Consider the following 15,704-nt stretch of genomic DNA (forward strand, 5'->3'; position numbering starts at 1 on the left):
ACTCATTGTCATGTTCAAGTAACCAGTTTGAGATTTGTCGCGCTTTATGACATGGTGCATTATCCTGCTGGAAACAGCCATCAGAAGATGGGTACACTTTGATCATAAAGGGATGGACATGGTCAGCAACAATACTCAGGTAGGCTGTGGCGTTCACATGATGCTCATTTAGTACTAATGAGGCCAAGGGTGCCAAGAAAATATCTTCCACACCATTACACCACCACCACCAGCCTAAACTGTTGATACAAGGTAGGATGCATTCATGCTTTCATGTTGATGACGCCAAATTCTGACCCTACCATCCAAATTTCTCAGAAGAAATCAAGACTCATCAGAGCAGGCAACGTTTTTCCAATCGTCTCTTGTCCAGTTTTGGTGAGCCTGTATGAATTGTAGCCTCAGTTTCCTGGTCTTAGCTGACAGGAGTGGCACCCGGTGGTCTTCTGCTGCTGTTGTTCATCTGCCTCAAGGTTGGATGTGTTGTGTGTTCAGAGATGCTCTTCTGCATAGCTCGGTTGTAACGAGTGATTATTCGAGTTACTTTCTATCAGCTGGAACCAGTCTGGCCATTCTCCTCTGATATCAACAAAGCATTTGCAGCCACAGCCTTGCCGCTCACTGGATATTTTCTCTTTTTCAGACCATTCTCTGTAAACCCTAGAGATGGTTGCGTGTGAAAATCCCAGTAGATCAGCAGTTTCTGAAATACTCAGACCAGCCCGTCTGGCACCAACAACCATGCCAGATTCAAAGTTATTTAAATCCCTTTCTTTCCCATTCTGATGCACGGTTTGAACTGCAGCAGATCGTCTTGACCATGTCTACGTGTCTAAATGCGTTGAGTTGCTGCCATGTGAATGGCTGATTAGAAATTTGCGCCAACGAGCAGTAGGACAGGTATACCTAATAAAATGGCCGGTGAGTTTACAGTATGATACACTTAACTCTAAGTATGATTAAAAACACTAGTATTTACTATTATTTTTCATAAGGATGGATTTGTATAATATTGGATAATATATTAAATAAACATTACACAAGTAAAAAAAACGCCATTTTAACACTTTATTAACATTAGAAATATTACAAAATTCAAGAAAACTCAGACCTGTGGTGTTAGTTTTAGTGTACATATATGTGCACATGTAGCCTATATATATATGTTTCACAACTGCAAACTTGAATATTAAGTCAATTAATCTCCTAAATGATACAAAATGCTTGTATATTCATAAAAAAAGGTATATTAAGTTTTAAGTATATTACATTCTGTCTACTTTATATATGAGCAGATGAATTTCTCTGTTAGTTAGGTCATCTCCATGACTTTCTTTATCCAGTCCACATAAACCGAGACGCGGATAAAGATGTTGGGTTGTCCTGCGTGTCCACAGCGGCGCATGGGAATAATGACTCCCTCTAGGACCCAGCAGTCACTGTTCTGACAGGCCAGCGGGCCTCCGTAATCCCTCTGAGAGCCGAAGAGAAGAACGTTATTCTGCACACCTGCACTTACTCATTTCACAATCCACATTCACATTTACTGCACAAGCACAACTTCAAACACGTGCAGCTGCACAAACGCATACAAAGGAAACGTTTAAAGCTGAAATGCTTCATTTGTTGCAAACTAAGCAATGTCTAGACCTGTGATTCTCAGTTTTACTAAAATTAATTGTTCTGCAAAAATCCTTATAGTTCACCCAAATCTGAAATTTCGGTCATCATTTACTCATTCTGTCTTCATTTGTCAAAAAAAAAAAGTTTTTTTTTTTTTTGCTGAACACAAAAGAGGATATTTCGAAGAAAGGTGGAAACCAATAATTATTAGCAATGTTTCAATTAAAAATGTGACTTAAATTGATGCACAAAACGAGAATAATCGCATAAAAGAGGTGCGAATGAAGCAGCGTTTCCATCCAACGAGTCAATAAGAACAAAATCATCATTTCCTGATTAACTGGCATCAAATATCAAAAGTAAAAGCGTAATTTACTGCAGTAGATGAAGCTTCCTGAATCTTTTCTTTATTTAATAAATGACTTGCACCTCAGGAGTCAATGCCGACATGCACTGAACACATGGTGGTGTTTAAAGGGTCATGAAACACCAAAACACATTTTTTGAGCTGTTGACAGTCGTATATGCGTCCCACACTGCTAAAAACACTATTAGGACACCTATATTTCACTAAAAAGTGTAAATTGGTTGTTTTTGCGTTATTTCAAGCAAATTCGTACTTCCGGTTTGAAACGAATTTTTGAAGCTGCGTCACGACCATGACATAATAGCGTGTATTCCAGCGTGCAGACTGGACGTCTGTGCCAGAGTGTGTCTTATTACGTCTTACAGTGTGTTGCATTAATGCATGAGTAAGGCTTGGTTCAAACCAATCAGCGCGCTCTATTGTTCAACTTAATTAATATTCATTACTGTCACAGTGTTTAGACGGCAGAGACGCCACATTGTGTTGGCAAAACAAGCGTGAAGTGTTGCTTTTATAGTTTGCTGCAGTTAAGTTTTGTTTTCATTTTCTCTCTGTGAGAGCTCAGAGTCACGTGTGGATTAACAGTGCACACGACGCTCGACAACAATAACTTGCGTGTCTAAGGAGGATTATTGTTTACCTGAGAGCTGTTCTCATCTGCAAACGCTGAGATCCGGATTCACTTGTAGTCTTCTCTTCATAAAGACGCGGCTCTAGTTGCTGGTGATTGTCCTGTCTCTGCAGATTTGGTAAGTGAGCGACCAGTGCTCTTTGTTTATTTAGTTTGTTCGTATCTAACAAACTATTGCACCGAGTGTAAACATGTTAGCACCACAACCAAACTTTAACCTCGTGTAGGGTTTTTACCGCATTTAGTGACCGGAATAACACACGCGGCTTTCTGACACTACCTGCCGTGTGCATCTAAGTTTCCGGGAAATGCGGAGGGTTTTTTTTCTCTCTCATTCTCCGTGCGGTATCAAACATTGCATGAAAAATACACGCTTAGAGCAGTTCCTCCAATCAAATATCGCGTTTGTCGCGAGGGGCATGAATGAATTCCCTGGCAAATAATTCGACTACAGATGTCCATGTAGGTTAAACACCATTACTTTCTACTGTGTGTGTGAATTTTGACTCTGAAACTCGCGCGTGCCCAAATGGACACTCCCACACCATCCCACTTTTCTTCCTCCGACACTCCCCCCTAAACAGAGGTGGACACGCCCACTTTTCTGACTTTTTCCAAAGTAGAGGTGTGAAAACACCCTGCTGAAACGAGGGGGTTTCATGGCCCTTTAAAGGTGTGAGACAGGGCTGGAGCAAGCTGAACTGCCGCTCTAGGCAGAGGACAATCACGCCGCCCTCAACCCCAATGTGAAAACGAAAGTGAACGGTTATGAAAATAAAGTGAGGTGTTGCGGACCTTTATTCTGCCGCCCTATGCGCGGATATAACTGAGGACGTGCGGGTGCTGAGGGAGGGAGGTGTCGTGGACGCCACCCTCTCTATTCTGCCGCCCTTTGCGCGGATATAACTGAGGACACGCGGGTGCTGATGGAGGTGTCGCTGACGCCGCCCTCTCTATTCTGTTGCCTATGCGCGAATATATCTGAGCTACTGCGCCACTGCTTCGCCCCTGGGTGACCTTTAATTAAAAAAAAATAAATCTAATTTCCAATCTAAAGTTTTTCATTCAAAAATTCTTAATATTACAATTTTTAATCAAATTTTCAACTAAATGAGTTTAAAACTGGCAGCACGGTGGCTCAGTGGTCAGCACTAAGGAAAAGATCAAAAGAAAATCAACAACTCAACAACTACGCTTGATGAAGAGCGTGTGTCCATAGAGTTTTGATCTAGTGTTATATCTAAACAGTGTGCGTGACCTAAGGAGGCAAGGCTTTGGACGGCAGGGGAGGGTCGTAAAATTTCTAAGCAATTAAGCTAATGCTAGCATTCTGGCAGATCACCTACTGTGAGTAAATGGTGAGTAAATGTTCATTTTAGGGCGCACTATCTCTTTAATTGCTGTTAAAATGCAGCACAAAAGCATCTTCCTCATTATATACCTCACAGGCTCCCACTCCAGCCTGGAATGCCATGGTGCACATCTCATTCTCACGCACGCGGCCCTTGAAGTACTGGTTACAGTCCTTATTGCTGAGCACCGGCATCTGAGCCACATTCAGCACCGTTTCATCTCCCTTTCCTGAGACAGAGAAGAGGATCAACAGGACAGAAACATGCAGCACTGCAAAAAAATGCTTTTCTTACGTGTCTAGTCCAGATTTTTTTTTTTTTTTTTTATTGACCTCAATAACAAACATACAAAATTCAACAATTTACACAAAAGAACACAATGACAATAACAGATCAGGATAAACAATATAAACTTTAAAAAAATAAATAAAAAAAGAAACAAAAGGGAGAAAAAATAAATAAATAAATAAAATTAAACATATACATAACACAAATACAGCAAGAGGAAAGGAGGACTTATGTATCCGTGCTGTTTCCAAAATATTTATCATAGAGAACTAAAAATCTATCACTTTTCTTATTATTAACTAATCTAAGAGATTTAATAAAAACATCAATTTCTATTAAATAATGTGAAAAAGAAGGCTGCGAACAGGAGAATTTTTGTTTATGTATAAAATATTTTCCATACAAAATAAAAAAGTCAATAATGTAATTCTCTGATACATCATCCCCACCTCCATAATAACAAACGACATCCTGAAGATGAAAGGGTCTGGAAGAAGCAATGTGGTTACCTATATGGAGATATAAGTTTTTCCAAAAGTTTTTTGTACTTTCACATTGAAAAAATATGTGAATCAGCGTTTCGTCTTCACTCTTACAAAATGTGCATAAACTGTCAATCTCCAAATACTTTGCCAAAGTACCGTTTACTGGGTATATTTTATGAAGAATTTTGAAATGAACCTCTTTTGTTTTATTGGAAATGCAGTACTTATGAGGTAATAGCCAGGCTTTTTTCCAGTCTGTTGTGTCAAGGAAGGATGCCCAGTAAAATTTGCCTTTAGGAACATTATATTTTTTATTTTGAAAAATTTGTCGAATATATTTATTATTACATTTGTTGTCAAATAGACTCATTCCATTTAAAATCAGCTCTGGTTCTTTAATAACATTTTCATTAAACATTAAATGAGATTTTATAAGTTGAATTAGGCCTAACGGAATTGCTTTTTGCACAGCATTAAATTCTTTAAAAGGTAATGGAAAATTATTATTAGACATAAATTGTTCATAAGACAAAAAGTTGCCGGACTTATCAAAAATTGAGAGAATTCCAATTATATTTCGGTTAAACCATGTAGATAGAAAAATAGATTTATTTCTAATTCTAATATCAGAGTTGTTCCATAAAAAGCATTTATGTGGTGAGAAATTGTGGGAATAACACAATTTCCAGGAAAGAAGGACCTGCTGGTGAAATTTTGACAGTGCAATTGGCAATTTATTTGGTAGATAATTACATTTTAAAATAAAAGGAAGACCTCCAATTTTTGTGAAAATAGAGTTTGGAATAAAAAACCATATAGAGTTGGGGTCTTTTAAGCATCTTTTAATCCAATTTATTCTAAAAGTGTTTACTATGTCCTCAAAGTCAATCACTTCAAGTCCGCCCTCTTTTCTACTATTTGCTAGAACTGTTTTCTTAAGTTTATGGGATTTATTTTTCCAAATAAAGTTTAAAAATATTTTGTTAACTTCTTTAGCAGTAGGGATATTAACAGAGAGAGAAAGTGAAGGGTATACCAAACGAGACAAACCTTCTGCTTTAGTCAAAAGAACCCTCCCATAAAGGGAAAGGTCTCTTTGTAGCCAAAGATTAAAAATGCTATGAGTTTTTTTAAGTCTACCAGAAAAGTTAAGCTGTTGTCTAGTGGCAAAATTTTTTGTTAAATAAATACCCAGATACTTTACAGTCTCTTTTACTAAAATACCATTTAATGAGGAATCATTAGTTTCATGAATCATCATAATTTCACATTTGGACATATTCAATTTCAATCCAGAAGCACATGAAAATTCCTCAATTATACTTATAGCCTTGGACAACTGACATTTATCTTTTAAAAATAAGGCAGTGTCATCGGCTAACTGGGAGATTTTAATTTCTCTATCAAAAATAGATATACCTTCTAAGTTACGTTCATATATAATATTTAGCGATAGCAATTCTGTTACTAAAATAAATAAAAAGGGTGAGATAGGGCAACCTTGTCTCACACCGCGGTTAATAGAAAATCTTTTAGAGGTGTTGAAGCTAATTAAAACAGAGCTACTAATATCACTATAAAGCATTTCAATAGCATTGACAAAAAAGTCACCAAAACCAAATAACTTTAAGGTCTGCAAAAGAAATCCGTGTTCAAGTGTGTCAAATGCTTTATAAAAGTCAAGGAAAAGAATCATAGCTTTAGAATGTATGAAGTCAGCATAATCCAAAAGGTCCAAAGCAAGTCTTATATTATTACTGATATGTCTACCTTTTACAAATCCAGACTGTGTCTCAGCAACCAGCTGATTAATTTTCGTTTTTAATCTGTTAGCAAAAATTAAGGCTAAAATTTTGTAATCAACAGTGAGAAGCGTGATTGGACGCCAATTATCTATTAAATTGGTGTCCTTGTCTGGTTTGGGAATAAGGCAGATAACACCTTGTTTCATTGACGTTGTCATGTCCTTTAGATCAATGCATTCATCATACATAGAAAGCAATGGGTCTTTAATTAGTTCCCAAAAGTGCATATAAAACTCGACGGTTAATCCATCATTGCCCGGGGATTTGCCTTTCTTCATGGAATAAAGAGCTACTTGAATTTCCTCCAAGGTCAAATTGGAATCACAAAAGGTTTTGAACTCAGGATCAATAACTGGAACGCAAGTTTTAATTTTATTTACATAATGATCACTACAATGTTTGTCAAAAGCAGAAGTGTAAATGTTTTGGTAAAAATCTGTAACAAAGTTAGATATTAATTTAGGATCAGTGCATTTAACACCATTGATATTGAGAGAAGTCAAAGAATTTCTCTTACAGTTCCTTTTTTCCAATGCAAAAAAATAGCTAGAGTTCGCCTCTCCCTCCTCCAGCCATTTAGCCCTGGACCTAACAAATGCACCTCTCGCAATATCTAGATAAGCTTGATTAATTTGTAGATGCAATTCCTTTAATTCTATTTTCTCTTTTTCAGACAAGTTACCTGTTAGTAAAGTATTTATTCTATTAATCTGTTCTGTTATTTTTTTATTTTTTAAATTTTTCAGTTCTTTACTTCTTTTTATTGCTATCTGTCTGACTCTGTACTTAAAAAATTCCCATTTATTCTTGTACCCAATTAGCATTTTATCTAACAATATATTCTTAATTAACTCTTTTGTATTGTTATTGAAAACGTCATCTTTTAATAGACAGTTATTAAATTTCCAATAACCACGTAACTTTGGATTCTCCTTATAACAACCTAATTTCAATATTATTTGATTGTGATCAGTGAGGGGTGCAAATGAGTGATTTACATCTTTAACAAATTGTAAGGCTGATGAAGATAATAAAAAGAAATCAATTCTAGATTTTAAAGACAAATTACTATTTGACCAAGTAAAGTCTTGCGTGTCAGGGTGAAAAAAGCGCCAAGGATCTGTAAGAGAGAGAGATGAACATATTGATAAGATGTTATTAGAATTCACATGAAGAGCTTCATTGCTTCTAGGAGGAAATCTGTCCAATGTGTTATCCAAACATTCATTAAAATCACCGCCTAAAATTAGGAAAGAATCTGGGTATTTAATTTGCATTTCAATAATTTTTTGAGTAATATGAGAAAATAATGTTTTGTTAGCAGAAAAAGAATTATATCCATATAAATTACAAACAACAAATATAGAATTATCCTGCTTTAGTGCCATAATTATCCATCTACCTTCGTTAGATATTGCAGTCTCAAGAATCTGCCCCTTAAATTTATGCAAAAGGATTGAAACTCCAGCTGAGTGATTGGAGCCATGGCTAGAATAAATTAAATTTCCCCACTGATTCTTCCAGAATTTTACATCAGACTCACAAGAATGTGTTTCTTGGAGAAATATTAAATCAGATTCGCAGCTTTTACAAAATAAAAAAATTGCTTTCCTCTTTACCATATCTCGCATTCCTCTAACATTCAAAGACATAACAGAAAATGAATTAAATTTAAAGTCCATAACGAATAAACAAAGAATAAATGTATAAACCAACGACTGAAGAAACTGTAGAAACCTTACCTCGAAGGGAGGAACAACAACCAACTAAGTCATAGAATAAACAAAATAACCTCTATGACAATTCTTTAGGACAAAAGAAAACATCTTTTTAAATATAACAAAATTAAAGATCTTTATATAACTCTTTATAAGGATATTCTAGACAGAGCCAAGAAAAATGTCAGAATTTAAATATAGGTAAATTAACGTTTTTTTTTTTTTATCTTGGCATACCAGTCACAGCAAGCATTTAACATAAATTAGGAATTAAATCCTTTGAAAAATCAAACTCTGGCTAAATATGAACCAGATAAATATCTGGCTAAATATCGTTTAACTCCGACCTGACCGCGGGGAAAAACGCAGAATTACCCGTGTTATTTGCCTACTTAACATCGGCATAGTCATATCTCTTTCCGTCAATTAAAGCAAAAGATCCGCGAAAGGAAGCCTTCTTTCCATCTTCTCTGGCCTTCTTGATCAAGGGCCAAAGTTTCTCTCTTGCCACTCTGTCATCTGGACACAATGCCTCTGTGAATCGCAGCTTGTTATCGCGCAGAAAAGTACATCCTCTAGCTGACTGCCACACAATGTCTCGGAAGCGTCGAAGAGCAAACAAAATAATTATGGATCTCCACGAACCATCTTTTCTCTGCGGGCCGAGACGATGGGCGATATCCACTGCATCATCCATTCTGTCACTGATACCAGGTACCACCTTGCTCAGGATATTGATCACAACACTACGAACATCCTCTCCCGGTTTCTCTTGTACCCCGTGTAGTTTCAGTGTCCACCTCCAACTGTACCGTTTGCACACTCCCACTTCTTCTTTTAAAGTTGCGTTCACCTGTTTTAGCTCGAGAATCTCCGTGTTCACAACCTGAAGGGCTTCCTTGTGAGTGGACACTTCGGCTACAAGCTGATGCACGGTCGAGGACAAGTTTTCAATCTGTTTTGCAGTAACGGCAGTTGTTTGGTCAATTGACGCAATCTTTTCGAACATCTTATCATATTTACCAGCAAGATCTTGAATGGCGGCCAAAATTGCAGCGGATGTGTTGTCACTATCCATGCCTTCACGTTTTGACTTTTTTGAGCTGGGTTTTATTGGGGTGTCGGGCAACGGAGTTGCCAGGACATCGCTCATTTTGGGCCGAACGTTAAACCATTCGTTCGTTGACTTTTCCCCTGTCGCTAAGTCTTGTTCATCCTCCGAAAGTGCAGGCTTCAGGGTACATTCGCTTTGATCAGGATCCATCCTTGACTTAGATGACACGTGAGCAACTTGTGCTTGCTTGTTTTTTCTTCTGCCCATAAACTCAACTCGAAGTAACGTCTTAAATAACAGTCTTAAATATATGTTTATCCATAAGTATTAATTTGTGCGTTACTGGTTGTTTTATGCTCCAACCTCAAGTTTTCCTGACGAGACTTCAGCAACACCTCCTATCTCTCCGCCATCTTGGCCGATCCCGTGTCTAGTCCAGATATCTAAGGCCATGTCCACACTAATGCGTTTTCATTTGAAAACGCATATTTTTGTCTCCGTTTTGCCCTTCCATCCACACTAAGACGCGTTTTTAGGAAACAAAAATGTATCTTTGTGAAAACGCTCTCCAAAGTGGATAAATTTGAAAACGACTTTTTCGTGTCGTAGTGTAGACTGTGAAAACGGAGTCTTTCGAAAACGATGACGCGTTTTTTGTCATGTGACACTCAGTCATGTTACTAATTCGTTTACTTTATTTTTGTTGTGATTATGATTTTAGTGATGTCGTCCTTACTGTGAGGGTAAGCAACGTCATCAGCAGGATACTGTTCTTTAAAGCGGTCCAGTATATCGGCGTATTTGTTTTGGCACGTCTCCCAGTCTACATTTCCACTCTCTTTTGCAACTTTGTATTCATGTGTTACTCGAAGCAGCAACTCTACTTCATTGTCAGTCCATTTAAAAAAACTCTGTGCTTTTCCTTGACATTTTGCCGCAACGTTTTAAAGAGCCGGAAAGAAAAGAAACGTCAGCCGGAAATGACGCGTGACGAAGCGTCTTACGTTTCACGCATGCGCAGTACAGGTTGAAAGCATTGGTAGTCGTTTCAGTGTGGATGACAGAGTTTTGGAAAACGAATAGAAACGACAGTGTGGACGTGAAGCGTTTTTAGAGGAAAACTTCGTTCTCATATTTATCCGGATTAGTGTAGACATGGCCTAAATCAAGAAGCATTATCTAGACAAGCAAGAAATATTGTTTTGTTTTCAGAAATAATGTGTCAAAATGAAGTTAGTTTTTCCTTGAGACAAGCAAAATAATCTGCCAATGGGGCAAGCAAAATAGTCTTGTTTTTCATGATATAAATAAATAATGATACATTTCTCAAAATCCTACTGTCCTCAAGTGAATGGTGTTGTGAGAAGTTTCACCTTTAGTTTCTCCCCATCCAGCAATTTCACAGATGGTCCCATCAGGAACGATGTAGCGCTCGGGAGGAAGGCAGATCTGGGACACGCGCTCATTAAACTGAGCAGGACTGCAGGACGAGAGCAACACACAGGTCCATCAGGGCACAAAGAAACTTTCCAGAAAACCTGCCATGCGTAAATGAAGTAAACTGAGGTACGTCTCCAGCTGCAGCATGACCAGGTGGGATTCAGAAGGGCCGCAGACGATTTTGGTGAGAGAAATCCTCTGTAGGTCTGGTTCTCCCTCTTTTGGGTCACGAAACAAGGTGCCCATCATAGCGGTGTATCCCGTCAGGTCCACATAACTGCATAACAAAGACACACACACACTTTTAAAGTGGGCTTGATCATTTGATAAACAGTTGAAGGCTGTATGTATCATGTGACATTTGAATCCTTTTTTAAATGTTGTTTAAGAGAGCAAGGACATTTTTCTCAGTATTTCCTATTATAATGTTCTTCTTGAGAAAGCCTCACTTCTTTTAGTTTGGCTGGAATAAATAAAATTAAAAACTGCTGAGGTCAATATTATTTGCCCTCTTAAAAATTAGTGAATTAATGCTGATTTATACTTTTGCGTCAAATGCACTAGTATGCTGTGGCACAGCCTGTGCGCAGTTGCATAGCCCTTGCCATGGCTAACACCTATGGTCGGCTTGGGTAGCTGTGACGAGTGTGGGCGGTGCGGAGAGCCTGATGGAGCGAGTGCTTACAAATGTTGAGTCCCGTTATGGAGCTCAAGATTGAAACTTTTGTTTTGTGTTTACCTTATGATTAAAGTTGTTGCTTGTCCGCCCGTTCCCGCCTGGGAATGAGAGAGTTTTACCTACTTGTACATTAAGGTAGCGTTCAGGAAAAAACAAAAACCCACAAAGAAACTCGACGCAGAGTGGCACAAAGTGCAGAGCAACACAAACAGCATGCAGGCGCTGTAGGTCGAATGCCAATCACTCGACACAAAAGTATAAATCAGCCTTAACTGGTCTTGGGCTACAGGGTGATATGATGGTGATATGACTAATAATTGAAATATCTTCAAATGTTTATACCAGTATAAGTACAAGGAACATATTAAAATAATTTTAAAAATCCCTGTCATGAATCCTTAAATAAAACACATAATACAACATCCAGTCCGAGTCTGAGAATTAATAGCAGCAGAAGTTTGAGTTACCAGGATGAGAAGCACTGTTTAGTGCTGATGACCCATTCAGAACTGACCAGAGAGCCTCCACAGAAGTGATTCCCTTTCCTGAAAAACACAAACATTCTGCAGTTCAGCTTTTCCTCCAGAATGTTTACGGATTAGTTGAACCCAGGCTCATTCTGAAAACGTGGTCCCCTGGACGTTTCTGGAGACCGCGAAATACGTCCAGGGAGGTACGTATTTTTGAAGTCTTTGTTTTCGCAAATCCATGAGAGGCCGCTATGTTCGCTTTTTTGTATCTCAAACGTCTCTCGCGAGTGTTGTTTGCGCCGGCGCTGTTCTCACGTTAACTCACCAGAGGCCGCTGTTGAATGACTGTCTGTCTGACTGGCTGAATGATTGACTGGGCGACCGGCCAATCGACTGACCCACCCTCCTACTTCCCTAAACCCAACCAATTTTACCGATTGACCCACCCATCAGCTTACTTCCCTAAACCCAACAAACAATTTACAAAAACCATCCAGAAAAAGAAAAGCCCTCGTCTGATTTTTACCACATTTTCGGATTTTACCACATTCTCACCCAGTTATGAACTTGTTCATTTTTGTTTTTTGGATTCTGTTTTTTTCTTACCTGATTTCTGGAACCGATCTTCCCTGTCGTTGTGGTCAGCTCCTCTCTGCGTCTCAAGTTCTAGCTAACTGGACAAACTGGTTGCGGCGGGAAAGCCCTCCACACGGAGGTAAGTGGTCAGCCGGTAAGCGCGAAAAGGAACGGCGTCATACTGCCCCGTAGTGTTCGCTTAAAAAATTAAATACAGCCATACGTACCTCCGGCTACATATTTCACAGTCTCCAGAAACTTCCACAGGACTATGTTTTCAGAATGAGCCTGTGTTGTATTAATTACTCATTACCCTCATGTCATTACAAACCCCAGACAACTTCATGTATTGAGAATATGTACTATCAAAGACATGTCTTGTGTATTCTAAAGTCTTTCCTTATGATGACATGAGGGTGAATAATAAATAACAGAGTTTACATTTTCGTGTGAACTAACCCTAATCCTAACTATTTATATTGTGATGGACATAAAAGCAGCAGTACTGACCGATCTCTGAGGCTGACGGTCCAGGGGGAGTTTCCAGGTGTGCCGCCCACGATTCTTAACCTGGACCTCAGCCGGTCTTCACGCTTTCCGCACTCATTAAACTCAACCTCGGCTTTTACACACAGTGGACAGGGTTTACATTAGATTCACACACATCAGAGTCTGCACTTCTCGCTGTGTGTCGTGTGTTTGACTTACTTGTTGGACCGATGATTGGCACTTTCTCTCCAGCTGTTACAACATAACAAACAGAAAATAGAATTAATACTATAGTTAATAAAAACGGTCTCATTATTCATTCATTTTCTTGTCGGTTTAGTCCCTTTATTAATCCGGGGTCACCACAGTGGAATGAACCGCCAACTTATCCAGCAAGTTTTTACGTAGCGGATGCCCTTCCAGCCGCAACCCATCTCTGGGAAACATCCACACACACATTCACACACACACTCATTTACTACGGACAATTTAGCCTACCCAATTCACCTGTACCGCATGTCTTTGGACTGTGGGGGAAACCGGAGCACCCAGAGGAAACCCACGCGAAGGCAGGGAGAACATGCAAACTCCTCACAGAAACGCCAACTGAGCCGAGGCTCGACCCAGCGACCTTCTTGCTGTGAGGCGACAGCACTACCTACCGGGCCACTGCCTCGTCACAGTCTCATTAATAATAGAAATTATAATAAACTATAAATTGCAATATTTATTATTAATTATTATTAACTATGTATAGAGAGAGTATAACCTAATAAGTTAAATTGGATAACTTACTAATAGTAATCTGCTATTATAATTAGCTGAATTTAAATTTAAAATAACACTATTAACTATTATAATTAATTTAAACACGCATATATGTCTACGTGTATATATTTATATACACACACAGCTAGGTCCATAAATATTTGGACATCGACACAGTTCTAACATTTTTGGCTCAATACACCATCACAATGGATTTGAAATGAAACGAACAAGATGTGGTTTAATTTGAGGGTATTTACATCCAAATCAGGTGAACACTGTAGGAACTACAACCGTTTGCATATGTGCCTTCCACTTAAAAAGTAATTGGACAGAATAATAATCATAAATCCAACTTTCACTTTTTAATACTCAGTTGCAAATCCTTTGCAGTCAATTACAGCCTGAAGTCTGAAACGCATAGACATCACCAGAAGCTGGATGTCATTCCTGGTGGTGTTCTGCCAGGCCTCTACTGTCTTCAGTTCCTGCTTGCTCTTGGGGCATTTTCCCTTCAGTTTTGTCTTTAGCAAGTGAAATGCATGCTCAATCGGATTCAGATCCGGTGATTGACTTGGCCATTGCATAACATTCCACTTCTTTCTCTTCAAAAACTCTTTGGTTGCAATTGCAGTATGCTTTGGGTCATTCTCCATCTGCACTATGAAGCGCCGTCCAATGAGTTCTGAAGCATTTGGCTGAGTTTGAGAAGAAAATATTGCCTGAAACACTTCAGAATTCATCCTGCTGCTTTTGTTAGCAGTCATATCATCAATAAATACCAATAAGTTCCATTGACAACCATATTGTACATATTGTGCCCCTGTCATGTCACTACTATCACCATGCTTTATTGCTTTGGATCATGAGCAGTTCCTTTCCTTCTCCATAGTCTTCTCTTCCCATCACTCTGGTACAAGTTGATCAAGATCTCATCTGTCCTTAGGATGTTGTTCCAGCACTGTGAGGGCTTTCTTAGAACTCTAATCTGGTCTTCTTGTTTTTGAGGCTCACCAATGGTTTACATCTTGTGGTGAACCCTCTGTCTTCTCTTGATTGTTGACTTTGACACATACACCTACCTCCTGGAGAGTGTTCTTGATCTGGCCAACTGTTGTGAAGGGTGTTATCTTCACCAGGGAAATAATTCTTAGTCCACCACAGTTGTTTTCAGATTAGAGTTCTAAAAAAGCCCTCACAGTGCAGGAACAACGTCCTAAGGACAGATGAGATCTTGATCAACTTGTACCAGAGTGATGGGAAGACAGATTTTTGACTGCTGTCAAAAGCAGCAGGATGAATTCTGAAGCGTTTCAGGCAATATTTTCTTCTCATATTCAGCCAAATGCTTCGGAACTCATTGGACGGCGCTTCCTGTATTCACTCTGGTTTAGTCTTCTCTTGATTGTTGACTCTGACACATACACCTACCTCCTGAAGAGATCTATCCAACTGTTGTGAAGGGTGTTTTCTTCACCAGGGAAATAATTCTGTTAGTCCACCACAGTTGTTTTCTGTGGTCTTCCGGATCTTTTGGTGTTGCTGAGCTCACTGGTGCGTTCTTTCTTTTTAAGAAAGTTCCAAACAGTTGTTTTGGCCATGCCTGATGTCTTTGCTATCTCTCTGATAGGTTTGATGGGTTTGTTTTGTTTTTTTAGCCTAATTTTGGCTTGATGGACTTATAGTGACCATTGTTATTCATATATATATAAACACATATATATACATATATATATATGTACACACACACACACACACACACACACACACACACACACACATACATACACAAACATTGTTTCATTAAGAATAATAACATTTGCATACATTGATGAATATAATAGTAATTAATCACTATTAGTAATTTATTGTTAATTGATCATTAATGAACATATAGCACATTTAAATGTGTATATAACATAAATACATTTACATAAATACAATTTACAAAATTAAATA

At 38.4% G+C, this 15,704-nt stretch overlaps 1 protein-coding gene across 2 annotated transcripts in view; it reads right to left on the reverse strand.

The window, feature by feature from the left end:
• Nucleotides 1–1,054: 1,054 nt before the first annotated feature.
• mst1 (macrophage stimulating 1) overlaps nt 1,055–15,704 on the reverse strand; it is a 32,669-nt gene continuing 18,019 nt past the window's right edge. For both annotated transcript variants that reach the window (NM_152980.1, XM_087254921.1), the window contains 7 exon segments: nt 1,055–1,474; nt 4,063–4,202; nt 10,697–10,803; nt 10,894–11,040; nt 11,910–11,987; nt 12,999–13,110; nt 13,197–13,229. In NM_152980.1, the coding sequence (NP_694512.1) occupies nt 1,313–1,474; nt 4,063–4,202; nt 10,697–10,803; nt 10,894–11,040; nt 11,910–11,987; nt 12,999–13,110; nt 13,197–13,229 (779 nt within the window). In that variant the 3' untranslated portion in view covers nt 1,055–1,312.

This window comes from Danio rerio, chromosome 6, assembly GCF_052040795.2.
Source record: "Danio rerio strain M-AB ecotype USA chromosome 6, GRCz13ab, whole genome shotgun sequence".
NCBI classification, from domain to species: Eukaryota; Metazoa; Chordata; class Actinopteri; order Cypriniformes; family Danionidae; genus Danio; species Danio rerio.